Source organism: Herpailurus yagouaroundi, unplaced genomic scaffold, assembly GCF_014898765.1.
Source record: "Herpailurus yagouaroundi ecotype Mexico unplaced genomic scaffold, PumYag 222, whole genome shotgun sequence".
NCBI classification, from domain to species: Eukaryota; Metazoa; Chordata; class Mammalia; order Carnivora; family Felidae; genus Herpailurus; species Herpailurus yagouaroundi.
The window spans coordinates 18,144,085-18,161,807 of NW_024412453.1; the positions used below are offsets into that span (position 1 = coordinate 18,144,085).

Genomic DNA, 17,723 nt, shown 5'->3' on the forward strand with positions numbered 1-17,723 from the left:
GGAGGCGGCGGCGGCGGTGACGCCCGAGCGGGGCGGCGGGAGCTGCGTGCTGTGCTGCGGAGACCTGGAGGCCACGGCGCTGGGCCGCTGCGACCACCCGGTGTGCTACCGCTGCTCCACCAAGATGCGGGTGTTGTGCGAGCAGCGCTACTGCGCCGTGTGCCGCGAGGAGCTGCGCCAGGTGCGCCGAGCCGGCCGGGCCGCGCGTTCGGGGCGCCGGGGCGGGCGCGGGGCGCGGCCGGAAAGGGACTTTGCCTTCCTGGTGTCCGGCCGCGGGCCTGGCGGCGCCGGCTTCCGAAAGACAAGCCTGACGGGGCCACCCGGGGCTGGCTCCCGGCCGTGGGGCCGGCAGGCAGGGGGTGGCCTCAGCTGGGTCGAAGAGGGAGCGGTCCCTGGGGGGGGACGGTTCGTCCTGCGCCCCAGGGATTCCTGCCGGGCCACAGGAAGAGGCATGATCAGAGCAAGAACTACCTAACCTGCTTGCTCTGGAGAGTTTATTCCTCAGGGATCTCCACTGGAGGCAGAGGACTTGGGGTGGAGGGGACTGGGCAAGGGAGCACCTCCAGAGGCAGTCTGTCCTGGAAGCAGAGGGTCAAAGTGGGTATTTCCAGCCCAGACGTGTGTTTGGGTCCCTCAAGTTAACCCCAGCAAAGTCCTCCCTCCATAGACCGGCGCCTTCATGTATGGAGGGGCGGTGGCCCTTGGTCTGCCCACCACAGGGGAAGGCAGGACCATCGAGGTTTCCTTAGGACTCTTGGTGGATCGGGATAAAAGTGTTCTGAAGTTTTTCTCCTCCTTGCCAATTCAGGGTGGGGGGAGGGGCTCAGCTCCACAGCGGAGGTGGGGATGTTTATGACTCTTTCCAGACTTGGAAGCCATGGAGAGTGTCAGAGGACACCATGGAGATTCCCCCCACCCTCCCAATAATGCCAGATGCTGGCTGGGAGCACCTAGCTGGAGCTCCCTTGATTTGCTTTGAGATCTGTTTGCTTCCAGCATTGTGAAATTCCGTGGTTTGTTCATGGAAAGCTTGGGCTGGTGACATCTGCCAGGGAATCTGACTTTCTTCTTCCTAGAAGTGACGCAGACATGGCATTGTTGAGGAGTAGTTCCTTTGGTTGTTTTGTTTTGTTTAAGTAGAAATTATGTCTGATGCTATAATTCCCGAGCTCTCCATGGGCACTTACTCTGTGCTCCATTAGGAGACGCTTGGAGATGCCGCCAGTCTATCATGGGGTGAACAGAGATAGCCCTGGGAGAGATCTAGGGTGGAGGGGTGGTCAGGAAAGCCTTGGGCCTGTGGCCTAGTGAGCGCCTCCCAGCATTGCCACTCTTGCGTGCTTGCATGGCATGACGTAACTCTTGGATGGCCAGGTTTCCCAGTGCACCTGTAGTTTCCTTCCAGGAAGGACAGGGCTGCAGGTCTCGCTCGGGAAGCGAGCAGGCACCTATGTGTGGCTACTCTAGCCAGCATCTGGCTTCTCTCTCACTCCTTGTGGGTCCCACACCCTTCCAGTGCTCTGTGGCGAGGGGGTGTTGACATGAGCTGTCAGCAGGCTCCTGCTGGGGCGTGCTTTGGCACTGGGTGCCTTTGGCTGATTCTGGCCTTCCTCTCGGGCCTGCCCTGAATTACTGGGCAGCAGGAGAGTGTCCCGGGAAGTGTGTGAGATGACGATCCTCTCTGTTCATCTTGCTTCCCTCCCACTCTTGAACTTGCAGCCCCACCCTGGTCCTTTGTGTTCCCTTGCTGAGTCCTGCACTGTCCTCTGAATGTGCCATGCCCACCAGGGAATCCCACAGCACCCCCCCAGCCCCTGAACCCTGCCTCTGCTGTGTCCTTACTTACAGGACTAAGTCTTTGTAAAAACTTGGGAGGAAAGTGAGCCAAGGGACTGTGTGGAACAGGCCTACCCCTGGACCGGGCACTTCCCTGTGTCTGCCCCTGGGGCAGGCGTTGCAAAGAGCAGACGCAGAGCAGCCCTGCAGCTGCTGGTCAGGCGAGGAGCCAGACTGATCTAGATTGCCCAGCAGGTGCTCAGGGTAGAGGCGAGGCCAGGCTCCCAGGTTGTCTCTCAGGTCTGTCTCTGTCCACCCCAGACGGTTTCCAGGGTGCACCGGCAAGACCAATGTCAGGCTTCCCATCCACCCTTCTTCCCCAGTCACATCTCTCCTACAGGCCGTTTTCTTCTGAGAGATGATTCAGGCCTTGGGCTCCACCTGGCCCTGATGCCCCTCGCACGTCCAAGAGGTTTGATGGGGCTGCTGTACAAAGTGGGATGTGTCTGAGCTAGTCTCCCTTCCGTTTCACAGGCAGGAGGTGGGAGGGGACCTGCTGATGACAGGTCAGGAGGCCAGACCTGCTGACCGGTCTTGTTTTTCTGTTGTTGGGGCCCATCCCCACTGGCCTGGTCCACCTGGGCTCCTCAGGGGCCTGTGCTTCTAGATGGGGCCCACCTTCAGCATCAGGCTCACTCTCACCAGTGGTCGATGCTAGCGCCACCCATCCCTTCTTCCACTCGTGCTCAGGGAGCGCCCACTGCATACTGGGAGTGGGGAGCAGCAAAGCCCCAGGCAGGAACACATACCCACCTCGTGGGGGTCCAAGCAGGGCTCTCCTCCCATCTCCTGCTCCCTCTCTTCAGGGATTGGCCTGGCATCCTGGGGCCCACCCAGGGGTGCCCTTTCCCCCTCTGACACCTGCTGCCTGGCCCACCCAGGGGCTTCCCGGGATGGTCCATCCTCACGTGTCCAGGCCGGGCCTGTGCCTCTGTCCTCAGACCCATGACCCTCTCCCATCAGGGTGATCACTAGGGTAGGTGGGTCTCGGGCCATGCTGGTGGGATGCCTGGCGGTTCCTCCGCGTCCCGGGTTGGGCCACCATGCCCTGATCTTGTTTGGCGACTCGGTCCTGCCACTCGCTCACCCTGTGCTGTGGGCAGGGACACGGGCCACGCCAAGCCGCACTGCCATCTTCCTGCCTGCCCCTCGCTCTCCTGACATCTGGTGCAGGCCTCCGGGGGCCCCATCTCACAGCCTGTCCAGGAGGGGCCACCAGCATTTCCCCACTCGCACCCCCTGGCTCCAAACCTGCTCCCCCTCTTTCTCAGACAGACCCAGCCTGGAGCCGTGTGCCGCAGCCACTTCCCTTTCCCCGACCTCTTCCTGGGCCACCCCCTCCCCAGCGAGCCCAGTGTCCCCTTCTGGCGTGGCCCACGTGTGCTCAGCACAGCCTGGCAGTCCGTCTCGAGGACTGTACCCACCTCTGTCCACAGCGAGGGTGCCCGCAGCAAGACGCTCCCAAGGGGGATCAGGGCAGACCTCGGAGAGGAAGGCGCCGGAGCTGGGGGAGGCAGTGGTGTCCTCTGCGGAAGGAAGTTGTTCCTCTGTTTAGTCTGCTGGACTTGGATGCCTTTTGGCTGGGGGTTCCCTCACGGGCTGCTGCTGAGCCGCCTTGTGGGCAGGTGCCGGGCTCCTAAGTCTGCTGTCCGTGTTGCCTCAGCACAGCTAGGACCCTGAGTTGCACGACAGGCCTCGTGATCTGTGGCCGGCCTGCAGCATCCTGACCAGCTCAGGGCCCTGCGTGTGCAGGCGCTGGCCCCCTGGCAAGAGGCAGTAGGGACTAGGGTCTGGGCTCGGAAAGCAGGGCTGGGTGGGGGCTTGCCCCAGAGGGGCAGGTCTCCTGAGAAGAGGCCAGTGTGAGACCCGGAGTCCTGGGGAGAAAACCAGGGGGAGGGGGAGCCTCAGGAGCACAGCTGTAATGAGCACCCACTCATTGCGCGGCAGGGGCAGTGGTGGGTGGTCACGTTCACCCTGCCCAGCCTTGCCAGACGTGACATCAAGGGGAAGAAAAGCCTGTTGGGGCAAGCTCGTCCTCCTCCACCCCCCACGATGGGTGTGGCTGGACCCTGATGCTTCCCTTGGGCTCCTATGGGGGTGTGGGGGTCGTCTTCTTCTACCCACAGTGTATCACCAGAAGTGTGCACTGAGGTCCCCAGCTTCTGCCCCAGGACCCCCAGGGAACCAGTTTTAACCGTCCTGCTGCTGGGGGACATTGTGACCACCCATTCTCCCCACCCAGTACTGCGCTTTTCCAAGTTCATGGCCATTCTGATCCCAGGTATCCTCCCTGGCTGAGCTTAGCTGAGTCTAAACATGACAGGGATGACCTTGACATGGCCCAAGGTGAGGACTCTGAGCTGAGGCGAGTGACCAGCTCCAGGCCGGGGGGACAGTGGTGGAGTGGGAAGGGGCATGGAGAGACCAGCAGTGTGTCTGGATCCAAGGGAGGGGAGTGGGGGCCAGCGAGGAGGGAGCCTGGAGGGAACAGTGCCTTTGTTGTCTAGGAGGGGAGGCCTGGGCCTGCGAGAGGGTCCTGAGGCTGGGCTCTGTGGAGGGGCTGAGCACGCTGTACTCAGAGTGCCGGAGACCCCTGGGAAAGAGGCTGCAGGAGTGTCTGCACCCTGCCCCTGCTGAGTGCCCGCAGCTCGGCACTGACCGCCCCCCCCCCCCCCGACAACCGGATGGCAGGCAGGAACCTGGCCAAGAAGCAGTCAGGGGCCGTGACCGACTCCTCCGTGGCATCATGGGTGGACAGAGCATGACTAGGCCTTGACTCGTGGTTGCCTGTCTCGTCCTGGTGACATTATTTCCATAGCTGCTTCTTAGACTGCATCTGGCCTGTGCTCAACACCCATGTGATTAAGCCCTGGCTTGCTTCGTCCCTGTCACTGCCCCCTGGGGTCACCGCCCCTGGGATGACCTCGGTCTGTTGCATAGCTGGTTTGGCTGTGGATGAGGGAGAGCCTGCCGCCCCCTGGTGGCCAGGCCGGGTATTGCGTCTCCATCCGGGCAACCCCAGGTGGGCACGCTGCAGGTGTGGAGAGGGGGCCCTGGGTGGCCCAGGATAGCAGAGACTGCTGCCCGCAGGGCCTGACGTGGGCCTCCCACGAGGGGCTGAGTGCCTCCCTTTCTTCTTAGCCGGACAGTGTCCTCCAGTGGGTGTCCACAGCCCTTCTCAGCAGGCCCCTCACTCTTGGTTCCAGGTGGTCTTTGGGAAGAAGCTTCCCGCCTTTGCCACAATCCCCCTCCACCAGTTGCAGCACGAGAAGAAATATGACATCTATTTCGCGGACGGGAAAGTTTTTGCCTTGTACAGGTGAGCGGGGTCCCAGGGGCCTGCAGCCAGCCTGGGTCTGGGGAGGGGCTTGTGGCAGGGATGGGCACGGCCCTCGGGTGGGTGAGAGGGCAGCGTGCGTGTCAGGGCCCCCCTGCTTTCCTGGCGTCAGCCCAGCAGGGGTGGATGGGCGGGGCGAGTCTAGGGAAAGCGCTGGGTTGTAGCGTGGTGCCGGCTTTCTGGAGCGTGTGAGGCGCACGCAAGCCCGCGTGAGTTGGGATCTTAGCCCGTGGCAGGAAACCCCATGAAGGGCGCGGCTGTCGCGGGGCGGGGGAGGGGCTGGCTCCCAGTGTGGTAGTCACCGTGCCCGCCCTACACAGAGATCGGCCATCCCGCAGCCGGGCTCAACCCCGGGGCCCCTGCGCTGGTGGGCGTGCCGGGTGCCCGTCGTCCTGGCTCCTCCCAAAGCGCACGCAGAGGCCGTGAGTAGGCGCCAGGGCTCGCTCCGGCCGGTGCCACTGAGTGCCCGCGCGGCCCGGGGGGCCCGATGTGTCTCTAGGCAGCTGCTTCAGCACGAGTGCCCACAGTGCCCCGAGCTGCCGCCGTTCGGCCTCTTCGGAGACCTGGAGCAGCACATGCGGAGGCAGCACGAGCTCTTCTGCTGCAAGCTGTGCCTCAGGCACCTCAAGGTGCGCCCCACCCCGCTCTCCTGGCTCGCGCCACCCCAGCCTCCCCGCTGCCATGCGCGTCCCCCCAGCTGTCCTGCCTCGCGCAGCCCGGGCGGGGAGGGGCTGCTGGCGTCTGGGGGCCCAGAGCTGGCACCAGCACCACCGGGTCCCCTGTGTTGCGGGGCTGTGGGAAGGGCCCCCCCCCCGGCGCCCAGCACCCTCTTCCCTGCAGATCTTCACGTACGAGCGCAAATGGTACTCGCGCAAGGACCTGGCGCGGCACCGCATGCAGGGGGACCCCGATGACACGTCCCACCGCGGGCACCCGCTCTGCAAGTTCTGTGACGAGCGCTACCTGGACAACGACGAGCTGCTGAAACACCTGCGGCGAGACCACTACTTCTGCCACTTCTGTGACTCGGACGGGGCCCAAGACTACTACAGGTGGGCGCGGGCCCCGGGCACCCGAGCAGGCTGGGCAGGGGCCGCTGGCCGGGGTGGCGGAGCCCACGGGCTCCGGCTGACACCCCGGCCCCCCCGGCAGCGACTACGCCTACCTGCGCGAACACTTCCGGGAGAAGCACTTCCTGTGTGAGGAGGGTCGCTGCAGCACCGAGCAGTTCACCCATGCCTTCCGCACCGAGATTGACCTCAAGGCCCACAGGACGGCCTGCCACAGCCGCAGCCGTGCCGAGGCCCGCCAGAATCGCCAGATCGACCTGCAGTTCAGCTACACGCCGCGGCACTCTCGCCGGAACGAGGGTGAGCACAGCCTTCCCTCTGAGGAGCGGGGCTCCCTCCGGCTCCAGCCGGGCGCTCCCCGGGGGCCTGCAGACCTCAGACCCAGGTCCTGACCTGACCCCTCATGTGCCAGTGGACGGGAGACACGCACCTCCTCGCCCCTCAACGAGCCCTGAGCGTCTGAGCACATGGTGACCACAGGGAGCGCTTTGCAGCGGTCGGCTCCTGGTGTCTCCTATCTGCCCCCCGGGGGGCGGGGGTGGGGCAGTGGGGTGGAGTGAGGAGCACCTGGGGCTGACATAGACCCTGGAGGTGTCTGAGCCCATCCTCGGGGGTCCTGGAGCACCTGCCTCGGTCCGGCCCGGGCCCGTGACAGGCTGTGTGCCGGCCGCAGGGGTCGTCGGGGGCGAGGACTACGAGGAGGTGGACAGGTACAACCGCCAAGGCCGTGCGGGCCGGGCCAGTGGTCGTGGAGCCCAGCAGAGCCGCCGAGGAAGCTGGAGGTACAAGAGGTGGGAGGATTTGCGTGCCGCTGACGTTCTCCTGGCGCCGGCCCCGCGGCGGTGGCAGCGGCCGACAGCTGGGCTGGGATCAGGCAGAGGGGTTGGGGGACTTTGGCCTTCCGGTGTCTGGCGTCCTGTACCTGGCAGCGGGCCTGCTTAGTGTCCTGAGCAAGCAGACGTGCCCTGCTCTTTTCTCTAGCTGTAGCCAGAGACCCCAGTAACCCAGGTCGGGGTGAGTGACGGGGGCCTGTGTCACTTGGGGGCTCCGTGCAGTTGAGCGGTGAAACGCTGTTGATGCAAACACACGCTCAGGCCGGGTGCCACCCCCAGTGTCGGGCAGGACGGAGGCATCTGTGGAGCCCGGAGCACTGGGCTCCCTGGCTGCCCGGGGACCCCCAGCCTGAGGCTGGCACCTGAGTCGTGCCGTATCCGCAACGCCCTCTCCTGGCCAGTGAGGGTGGGCCTGTGCCCGCTGGCCTGATGCATCGGGGGTGGGGGGGGTGGGGGGCCCCTCCCCAGCACCTCGCTCTGCGCACCGCTGTAGTCCTGGGCCTTGCCCAGCCTGAAGGCCTCCCCCTCCCAGGGAAGAAGAGGACCGGGAAGTGGCAGCTGCCATCCGGGCCTCAGTGGCCGCACAGCAGCAGCAGCAGCAGCAGCAGCAGCAGCAGCAGGAGACACGCAGGAGTGAGGACCGGGAGGAGGGCGGCAGGCCCAAGAAGGAGGAGGCAGGGGTGCGGGGTCTCGAGGAGCTCCGAGGTGCCCGGCGCCCGCCCCGGACTCAGGGTGAAGGTCCAGGTGAGTTGACTCTGCCCTGGCGTGGGAGCCACTTGGGAGGTGAGAGGCAGGCTCCAGGCCCACACGGTGCCTGGGACTGGCGGGGGCCCCCGGGAGCTCACCCGGGGGGTCTGTTCCCACACCCTGGACGTTGCTCAGCGCTGACCTCGGATCCTTTTATGTCTCACAGGCCCCAAGGAAGCCTCAGCCAATGGTCCTATAAGCCAGGAGTCCCTCCCGGCAGCCGGCCCGGCCGCAGGGGCCATGCTTCCAAGGTACGCTTGCACAGAACCGGGGTAAGAGAGGGGGGCTCCTGCGGAAGGTGGGTGAGGGGCAGGGGAGGCCCCGCAGGCCGCTGACGCCACTCCCCTTCCTGGGCTCAGCACCCTCCCGCCCCCCACCTCGAAGCTCAAGGACGAAGACTTCCCCAGCCTCTGTGCCTCCACCTCCTCCTCCGCCTCCTCCTCGTCCACCGCCGCGGCTGCTCTGGGCCCCGCGGGGCTGGCACTGGCCTACCATGTCCCTGCCAGAGGCAGGAGCACCTTCCAGGAGGACGACTTCCCCGCCCTGGTGTCCTCCGCCTCGAAGCCCAGCTCCGCCCCCACCAGCCTCATTTCTGCCTGGAACAGCAGTGGCAGCAAGAAAGTGGCGCATCCCACCACAGGGGCCCAGGCTGCTGGCGGCAGCAGCCAGCCCCCCAGGAAGGCTGGGAAGGGGGGCAAGGGCAGCAAGAAGGGCGGGCCACCCCCCTCAGAGGAAGAGGAGGAGGATGGCCGCGCCGGCCTCACCGCCCAGGAGCTCCGGAGCGTGCCCACCACGGTGGCCGTCTCCTCCCTGCTGGCACTGGCCTCCACCCAGACCCTCACCAAGGTTGGCAAGAAAAAGAAGGTGGGCTCAGAGAAGCCGGGTGCCGCCTCGCCGCCCCCACTGCCCCCTGACAGAGATGGACCCCCTGGGGCCGAGCGGGCCCCCAGCGCACCCACTGGCAGAGCCGAGGGGCCAGTTGCCGTCATTGTCAACGGACACACGGAGGGGCCGGCCCCGGCTCGGAGCACACCCAAGGAGCCCCCTGGGCTCCCACGGCCCCTGGGGCCCCTTCCCTGCCCCACAGCCCAAGAAGACTTCCCAGCACTGGGAGTCCCCTGCCCACCCAGGATGCCCCCTCCCCCAGGTACGTGCGCCTGGCTCAGGCCCGCAACTGGGCATCTGGGTCAGATTGGAGCCCCTGGGCCCGGGGGGGAGGGGGGAGCACACCCTGAGGGGCTGTGTCGGGGGAGGGGGGCAGCCACCGGCCAGCCAACAGGGACGGCAAGCCTGCGAGGTAGGGGCCAGCCGCCCCGGAAGCTTGGCGGCACCCCCCTGAGGAGTCTGCTTACCCTCCCTGTAAACTGGGGCAGGCCTAGTGGCCTTGGCCTTTCCAGAGGAGGGAGTAAGTCACCTTCGGGCAAGAGGCCAGTGTTGCCCGAGGGAGCGCAGCTGGTGGACTGGCCGGCAGGGGGAGCCACAGCGGCCCCTGGAGCCCAGCCAGTCAGGGTCACGTTCTGGGTCTGGCGGGGCCACCCCTGCAGGCTTCAACGCTGTGGTGCTCCTGAAGGGCGCTCCACCCCCACCCCCACCCGGCCTGGTGCCCCCTGTCAGCAAGCCGCCGCCTGGCTTCTCCGGCCTCCTGCCCAGCCCACACCCGGCCTGCGTCCCCAGCACTGCCACCGCCACAAAAGCGTAAGTGTTGGTGGGCCATGCAGCCTTGTGCCCCCGGGAGCCGGGGAGGGCCCTCACCTCGGGCCACCCCAGAGGCTGAAGCCTCCACCTCCTCCCCATCTCTCGGCCCCCAGACCGAGGCTGACACCTGCACCACAGGCCTACCTGGTGCCCGAGAACTTCCGGGAGAGGAACCTGCAGCTCATCCAGTCCATCAGGGACTTCCTGCAGAGTGACGAGGCCCGCTTCAGCAAGTTCAAGAGCCAATCGGGGGAGTTCAGACAGGTGAGTCAGGCAGGGGTGTGGGGGGCCGGTGCAGCCACTGCTGGGGCTCAGGCCCGCACGGGACATGACTGGGTCTGGCTCTGGTTGGCAGGGCGTGATCTCCGCGGCCCAGTATTACAAGAGCTGCCGTGACCTGCTCGGGGAGAACTTCCAGAAGATCTTCAACGAGCTGCTGGTGCTCCTTCCCGACACGGCCAAGCAGCAGGAGCTGCTGTCCGCGCACACGCACTTCCGAGGCCGAGAGAAGCCTCCGGGCACCAAGGCCAAGAAGAAGAAGAGCGCGTGGCAGGCCAGTGCCCGGCCGGCGGGCCTGGACTGCTGCGTGTGCCCCACCTGCCAGCAGGTGCTTGCACATGGGGACGTCAGCAGCCACCAGGCACTGCACGCCGCCCAGGACAACGACTTTCCCTCCCTGCAAGCCATCGCCAGGATCCTCACGTAGCTCCCGCCAGCATGGACAGGAGCCGCCACACCCGTGAGCCTCCTTCCTCCTTCCTGGCTGCCGTGCAGCCGGGTGAGGCCCTGGTGAGGCCGCCTGCTCGGCCCCTCAGCTGGCCAGCCCGCCAGGGGTCACCAGGAAGGCCCACCCTGCCCCGGCAGCACACCGTCACATAGGAGTCCATCCCGTTTCCTCCTGGGAGCCGGGCGAAGGCCTTGGTGGCGGGCTGCTTTTGGTTTGTTTTCATGCTTTTGGAGGTTGTGAGGGGAGGGAAGGGCTGGGAGGCCGTAGCCTGTCCGTGCTGTCCGAGCTGGTGGCAACAGTGGCCCTCTCCAGGCGCCCCCCCTAGCCAGAGGGCCGCGGCGCTGTGGCCCCCAAGCCAGAAGCTGTGGGTCCACCCGTGCTGGAGTCAGATGTTGAGCGTGTTGTGTAAACAGTTGGCTGTTTCGTGATTCAAGAACGTTCAGGATTAAAAGCAGACGCGAAATTGTGCTACTTGAAGTTGTATCTTTTTATGAGACAAACTGAATCTGGGATCTCTAATTGCCTCTGACCTTTTATAAGACCGTGTATCTTCAAATAAATTTATTTTGCAATAACGCACATAGCCTGTGTTCTGAGCTTCTCTGTCCTCCCAGACCACCCCGCAGCTGGGGGCCTCAGAGCTGTCAGCCAGGGAGCAACTGGGTGGGGGTGGGGACGACCCGTGCGTGGAGCTGGGGCGGCTGGGCTGTGCTCCCAGGAAGCAGCAACCAGCCAGTGCCCTGTCCTGGATGTCTGGCACCGCCCAGGCCTCCCAGGAATACACCAGGACATGTCTGACCTATAGTCAAGTAGCCAGTAAAATCATCCTTCCAGAACATGGGAGTCCTGCAGAGCCAAGGTTTGCACCTGCAGACTGGTCAGGAGCTACTGAGGTAAACCGCAAAAGCGCATCAGAAGAGAGCGTGTCTGAAATTCTGCGAAAAAATAATTTGTGATGTGAATTATTCAGATCTAGTATCTCAGAAGGGGACCAGAGAAATCTCCCCTTTCTGCCCTAAACCACGTAAACAGTAGTTCTAAACACACAACCACATCCAAATAAAGAAAAGGAAGTGTCCTTACGTGAGAACTGAGCTTTTTTTTTTTTTTTAACATTTATTCATTTTTGAGAGACAGAGTGTGAGGAGGGGAGGGGCAGAGAGAGAGGGAGACACAATCCAAAGCAGGCTCCAGGCTCCGAGCTGTCAGCACAGAGCCCAACACTGGGCTCAAACCCACGAACTTGGAGATCACGACCTGCGCTGAAGTTGGACGCTTAACCAAATGAGCCACCCAAGTGCCCCCAGAGATGTCTTTCTAAATGAGGAAGGGGGTACCCACGATGATGAGGGGCCAGGCCAGGACCCCACAACTGCACTGGTACCACCTGTGTGGACGCTGTGGGCCTGGGCGGTGCTGCCTGCCTGTGGTTGGGACCAGAGCAGGGCCCATGGGTGATGGCCGTGCTCGGGTCCCAGCAGCGGAGAGAGCCTTCACCCTCTTTACCCTCCACTGGGCCGCGTAGAGGCCACCTGCCTTCCCTAGGACCCACCGGAAGCCCCTCACAGCTAATGCCTTCTTTGCAGGCCTGAGTAAAATCAGCCCCACAGAAGAGTAATCTGGATAATAAGGCATCTTGTTAACAGTATCTAAAATAACCTACTTTTAATGAAGCAAGAACCATACTAATATTAGGCAACACTTAAGTGATGCCTGCCGTGTGACAAGCCCTGCTCTGGGCTCTGCATATGCCTTAGCATGACCCCCAGCCCGCTCCTGGGACCAGAATTATTATCCCCTCTTACAGAAGGGGAGGCTGAGGCACAGACGAGCTGAGAGACTTACCTGAGACAGCCCTGCTCACATGTGGCCAAGCTGGCATTCCAGCCCCAGAGACAGTTCTCAAGGCCATTTCTCTCAACCAGAAGCTTATCAAACAATTAGAAATCTAAGAAATGAGGGGCACCTGGGTGGCTGAGTCGGTGAAGCGTCAGACCTTCGGCTCAGGTCATGATCTCACGGTTCATGGGTTCGAGCTCTGCGTGGGGCTCTGTGCTGACAGCTCGGAGCCTGGAGCCTGCTTCGGATTCTGTGTCTCCCTCTCTCTGCCCCTCCCCCCTCATGCTCTGTCTGTCTCTCTCTCTCTCTCTCTCTCTGTCAAAAATAAATAAACATTAAAAAACAATTGAAAAAAAAAGGCAAACAAGACCAAGCTGGGAAAATCCCCAGAGATGGAGTTAGCTGGCCATGGAATGTGGCTCTGGAAGCTGCACGGAGCACCTGGTGGGGTCCCAGGAACGGAAGGCAGACATGTAGAGAAGGGGACAGGCAGAGAAGTAATGACCGCTTTTCTTAGCATTGAAGAAAGATAGAAAGCTTAATAAGCACTGGGGTGCACCTGAATGGCTCTGTTGGTAGATCACGTGACTCCATCTCAGGTCGTGAGTTCCAACCCCACGTTGGAGTTGTGTGGAGATCAATAAATGGTTGTTTAAAAACACACACACACACATAACAACAAGTACTAAACAGGGTCATTCTTTAAAAAGCCACATCTCAACATAATACAACTTCTAATACATTTTACCAAAAAGGAAACACAGATAACCCACAAAGGATAATCATCCTTGTCTGTCTCTCTCAAATATAAACGTTAAAAAAACAAAAAAACAAAAAAAAACAGTTTAGATTAAAAAGAGAGAGAGAGAGAGAGAGAGGGGTCTCCTGCTTTGAGCCACCCAGAGGGATGTGTGGTGGGGGTCTCGGGGACCCCCAGAATGTGGGCATCAGCCTGACCTCCCCCTGCTGCCCCTTCCTGGATTCTGGGCGCTGATGGGGCAGATCCCAACCTCTGGGACCCGCAGGGGCAGGGGTAGAAATGACTCGGAGACTGTGCCGAGGAAACTCACTTACAGTCTTTATTGTAAAGAAGTTGCAGTTGAAACATGGGGACACTGAAAATACACCATCAGGGATTGTTCTTTGGGAAGAGGGAGAGAAAGATCCATAGATACAAAAATTGTAAACATGTTCACTTAAATACCCACACGTAATTGGTCTATGCTACAACGTACAGGGCTGTCACTCAACTGCAACTCCAGAGGGAGGCGTCTGTCTGTAAGAATGAAATGTGGCAGCCGCATTTGGTATTGACATAATGTAAAAAGCCGGCTTTGAGCAATGCATGAGTCGTCAGCTACGCAGAGGGCCCCCGACCTTGGGCTGTGCCTTACCACGGGGGTGCAGGGCAGTTTGCTGAGGGGATGGTCCGTGAAGCCAAGGTAAAGGGGTTTGCACAGATCGGCCGTGTCCGGGGCACTGTGGGCATGGGGAGCCTCTGGGACTCCCTCCTTGTGAGGGGCTTGTGTCTCCAGGCACCCGGGCGTCCCAAGCCTCGCTTAGGCAAGGTCTTACTGAAGGGGTTGGGAGAGGGCAGGTGGCCAGGCCTAGAGCCGTGTTGTGCCTTCCTAGCCCAGAATGCCCACATGTGGGCAGGCTCCCGGGCCAAGGCAGGTGGGGATGGGAGCAGGGGCCACAGACAGTGAGGCTGCTTGCGGGGAACTAGGAGGTGAAGCCCGAGGACTTGACCACAATCACAACATCAACAGGACCAGGCTACTCTAGCGAGCCTGTGAGGGCAAGTGGGTGGAGGCTCCAGACAGAGCGCACGCACAGCCCCATGGGGTGAGCCACCACAACAGGAGCAGGGACCGTCACTACCCTCAGGGACATGGGATGGGAACAGCGCCCATGTCTGGGGGGCAGCCCCTGCACCTAGCTGTGGACAGCTAGACCCCTGACCCCAGAGTGGACAGGTGAGCCGGGGGCTAGCTGACTCAGGAGAGGAATGGCCCCCTCCCAGGCTGATTCACCAGAGGTTGGAGGACACACGTCCAAGACCGCACTGTCCCCTCCTCAGGACCTTGGGCCTGGGGCCAGCGCCTAAGGGGACAGGGGGAACCTGGGGGGGGGGGCAGCCTTGGCACCCTGGGGGCTACCCTCTCTTGGCCCCAGATGGCCCACAGTGGCCACCCCCTCTGTCCCTGGCGCTGGGCCAGGAGGACCTGAGGGAGGTCCCAGGACGCCCTGGACCCTGCCTGCCTTGGTGGCAGCCTCCGAGCCCTGGTGGGGGCCTGCCGGCCACTAGTAGGCAGGCACCTGGTACCCTTTGGGGCTGGTGTCCAGGGTCTCGGTGAAGGGAGGGCTCTGGTAGGTCTCGGTGCCCTCCACGCCGCTGCCCACCGGGTAGCCAGGATAGGCCTGACCCGCCCCGGCGCCCAGCTGTTCGGTGGCAAAGAGCGACATGTCCGTGCCCAGGCGGAACCGCTGCAGGGCCTTCACAGTGAGCGCCACCTGAGGGGGAGCCCGGGGTCAGCCAGCACCGACCCCGCCCCGCCCCGGCCCCGGCCCGGCCCCCGCCGGCCGCACTCACCCAGCTGAGGATGGAGAAGAAGCTGAAGGCGATGGCGGCCCGCGCCGCGTCTCCCGCCTGCAGCGTGCCGGGCCCGGGCGCCGTGCGCTGCCACTGGTTGGTGAGGAAGCAGAAGCCCACGAACCACAGGAAGGACCAGAGCCCTGCGGGCAGGCGCGCGAGTCAGGGGAGGCCGGCGCGGGAGGCCCCGCCCACCGCCGGCAAGCCCCGCCCCGCGGCCCGGCCCCGCCCACCTGAGAAGCCCAGGTCCAGCAGCACCGCGCGGCGGCGGTCGCGGACGCTGCTGATCTGCTGGAAGCGCACGTCGAGCAGCAGGAAGGCGGCGCAGGCAAGGAAGGCCCCCAGGCCGAGAGCGACGCCGAAGCGGCAGGCGCCCGCGTTCCCGTTGAAGACGCAGCGCAGCTCGGGGCCGCTGTCGGTGTTCACGTAGCCCTCGTTGACTATGGGCCCGAAGACGGCGATGGAGAACACCTGCGGGCGGCGGGAGGGAGGGGGCAGGGGGCACTCAGGGCCCTGCGGTGGCGCCCCCTTCCCAGCCGAGGCGGATGTCCCGTCACCCACCGCGACTGCTCACGCCCTCGGGCCTGTCCCTACCTCTCCCTGCAGCACAGGGCCCATCTGTGGATGGGATCTTCGGGCACCCTTCCCTTAATACCCCCCTCACGTATTTAAACATTTTGGACATTGGAGCGCCTGGGTGGCTCAGTCGGTTAAACCTCCGACTTCAGCTCAGGTCACGATCCCACAGTTCATGGGTTCAAGCCCCGCCTCGGGCTGTGTGCTGACAGCTAAGCGCCTGGAGCCTGCTTCAGATTCTGTGTCTCCCTCTCTCTTTTCCCCTCCCCACTCCCACTCTCCCTCTCTCCCTCTCTCTCTCTGTCAAAATAAATAAAAACATTTTTAGAAATTATGGACATGTACCATTTAGTGAGCATCTACTATGCTCAGGCACTATGCTTAAAACCGTGACTTTACATGGATTCCTCATAGAATCCTCCCTGCAAACCACAAGGGGGCCATTGTTCTTATCCCCTTTATAGATGGGAAAATTGGGGCTCCAATTAGTGAAGTCACTTGGCTGATAAAAGATGGGGATGACATTCAAACTGGGTCATCAGCACCGCAGGGCCCCTACACTCCAGACTGTAGGAACAGGAGCCTTCACCTGGATCAGTGATTCCCAGGCTCCAGCGGGTGGCGCTGTGGGAAGCAGGTGTGAAGAGAAGGGCCAGACCACACAGGGAAGCCGCGGAGGGACAGTTGCACAGCTGACACCCAGGCCCTACCTAGAACCCACGCTCAGCATCCGGGAGCTGTGTGGCCCTGCTTCTTAACATGCCAAATACAGGAACAGGTGCAGCTCATGGAGTATTGGGGCCAGAGAAATAATGCCCACCTGCCGTGCTGCACTTGGTGGGCACCCAAGGGATGACAGCCCCATGTGATTATTGGCACAAGTGTTCGGGCTCAAAAGGCGATACTATTAATCTTCGGGGTTCAGTCAAACCACAGCATCCCGTGCCCACAAAGGCTGGAAGGCAGGTGGCAGCGGACCATAGTCATTTTACTTTATTTATTTATTTATTTATTTATTTATTTATTTATTTATTTATTTATTTATTTATTAAGGTAGGCTCCACAGCCAATGTGGGGCTTGAACTCACGACCCTGAGTCACATGCTCTACCGACTGAGCCAGCCAGGCACCCCTGGACCACAGTCATTTTAAACCTGATGCTGCTGTTTTAGCTCTGGGCAGCGCTGTGTTTCTAAAAACAGACCTTCAGTTTCAACTTCATTTCTCTCCTTTCCTTCGCCAGCTCCTTGAGATGAAGTCCGGAGGGAAACCCAGGTGTGGGGTATGGATATGTGCCCCCAGGGTGGTCCACAAGTCACACCAGAGCTGGCACTAGGATACAGGGGTCCTATCCTGGTCTGCCCCGAGTCAGCCCACCCTGGGCATCGCTCTCCTTGAAGACAAGCGGGCAGGTGCAGCTGGCACCAAGTGCCAGCGGCTACACAAAACCCATATAGTCACCCCACCTCTCCATCTTTCCTGCCTGGAGGCGTTCGAGGGGGAAGCAGGACGCCCCCTCTAGGGATGCCCCACTGGGCGAGGCTGTGCCCAAATCTGCCCCTCCCACACCACCCCCAGGAAGTCCTTCTAGTGCAGAGCCCCTTCTTGCTGCCCCACCCAGAGGGATCCCAGAGCACCCCCACACTCATAATTGCAACTGGGGGGGCCTGGGAAAGGGCCAGTTCCCTTCGAAGGAGGCTGGGGGATGTGTGTGGGGGAGAAGCGGGCGGAAGCTCTGCCTGATACACTTGGCTCCCACAGCCCCCTCCTCGTGCTGAGATGGAGCGCTCGAGCCCAATCCCGTCCCCGCCCCTGTGCCCGCTGCCAGGTCGTGAGAACAAGAAAAACGGAGCGAGGGCTAAGGTAGGGGACAGACTTAGAGCCAAGGAGGAATTGGAGGATGGGGGCGGCGGGCGGTGACCTCTCAAGGTCCCCGGCGGTTGCCGCCGGCCCCTCCCCCTCCCGCAGGTGGGCGCGCCCAGCCCGGTGACGTCACCCCAACCTGCGGCCGGCGGGGGAGGGGCCCGCGGGGACAAGGATGGGGGCGAGGGGCTGGGGCAGCGGGAAAGGACGAGGGATGCGAGGCGAGGCGAGGCGGGATCGGGGACCGGGGCGGGGGCCACTCACCCAGGACGCGACCCGCAGTAGGGTCTGGGGCCGCCGGGCGAAGCTCACGGGGTCCAGGGCGGCCCCCGCGCGGCCCGCGCCGAACGAGGCTCCCTCCATGGCTGGCCCAGGAGGGACGTGCGCCCCCGGCGCCCTCTGTCTGTCTGTCCGTCCAGCCGGCCCCGCCCGAGGCCGCCCGGGTGTGCTGCCGATGCTGCTGGCGCTGCCGCTGCTGCCGCCGCCTCCCGGGAGCGCGCGCCGGCCGCGGCGGGGGCGCGCGGGGCGGCACACCCGACCGGCCGCGCCCGGGGCCCACGGGACGGACAGACAGACAGAGGGCGCCGGGGGCGCACGTCCCTCCTGG

The 17,723-nt window shown here is 63.0% G+C and overlaps 2 protein-coding genes across 2 annotated transcripts in view; one reads left to right on the forward strand and one right to left on the reverse strand.

Moving 5' to 3' along the window:
• ZNF598 (zinc finger protein 598, E3 ubiquitin ligase) overlaps positions 1-10,824 on the forward strand; it is a 22,234-nt gene extending 11,410 nt beyond the window's left edge. Inside the window, exons 2-13 of the mRNA XM_040458687.1 lie at positions 5-181; positions 5,043-5,155; positions 5,673-5,802; positions 6,014-6,225; positions 6,326-6,543; positions 6,917-7,034; positions 7,609-7,820; positions 7,990-8,074; positions 8,183-8,970; positions 9,368-9,518; positions 9,632-9,782; positions 9,874-10,824. Of these exons, the coding sequence (XP_040314621.1) occupies positions 5-181; positions 5,043-5,155; positions 5,673-5,802; positions 6,014-6,225; positions 6,326-6,543; positions 6,917-7,034; positions 7,609-7,820; positions 7,990-8,074; positions 8,183-8,970; positions 9,368-9,518; positions 9,632-9,782; positions 9,874-10,224 (2,706 nt within the window). The 3' untranslated portion in view covers positions 10,225-10,824. The remainder of the gene's footprint in view (positions 1-4; positions 182-5,042; positions 5,156-5,672; positions 5,803-6,013; positions 6,226-6,325; positions 6,544-6,916; positions 7,035-7,608; positions 7,821-7,989; positions 8,075-8,182; positions 8,971-9,367; positions 9,519-9,631; positions 9,783-9,873) is intronic.
• A 2,316-nt stretch (positions 10,825-13,140) lies between these two features.
• Positions 13,141-17,622, reverse strand: SYNGR3 (synaptogyrin 3). Its single transcript, XM_040459424.1, has 4 exons — positions 17,381-17,622; positions 14,911-15,148; positions 14,678-14,820; positions 13,141-14,598 (listed from the first exon to the last, which is right to left on the reverse strand). Exons 1-4 carry the CDS (start codon positions 17,477-17,479, stop codon positions 14,389-14,391), a joined length of 690 nt encoding a protein of 229 aa, XP_040315358.1. The 5' UTR covers positions 17,480-17,622; the 3' UTR covers positions 13,141-14,388.
• Between the last annotated feature and the right edge of the window lie 101 nt (positions 17,623-17,723).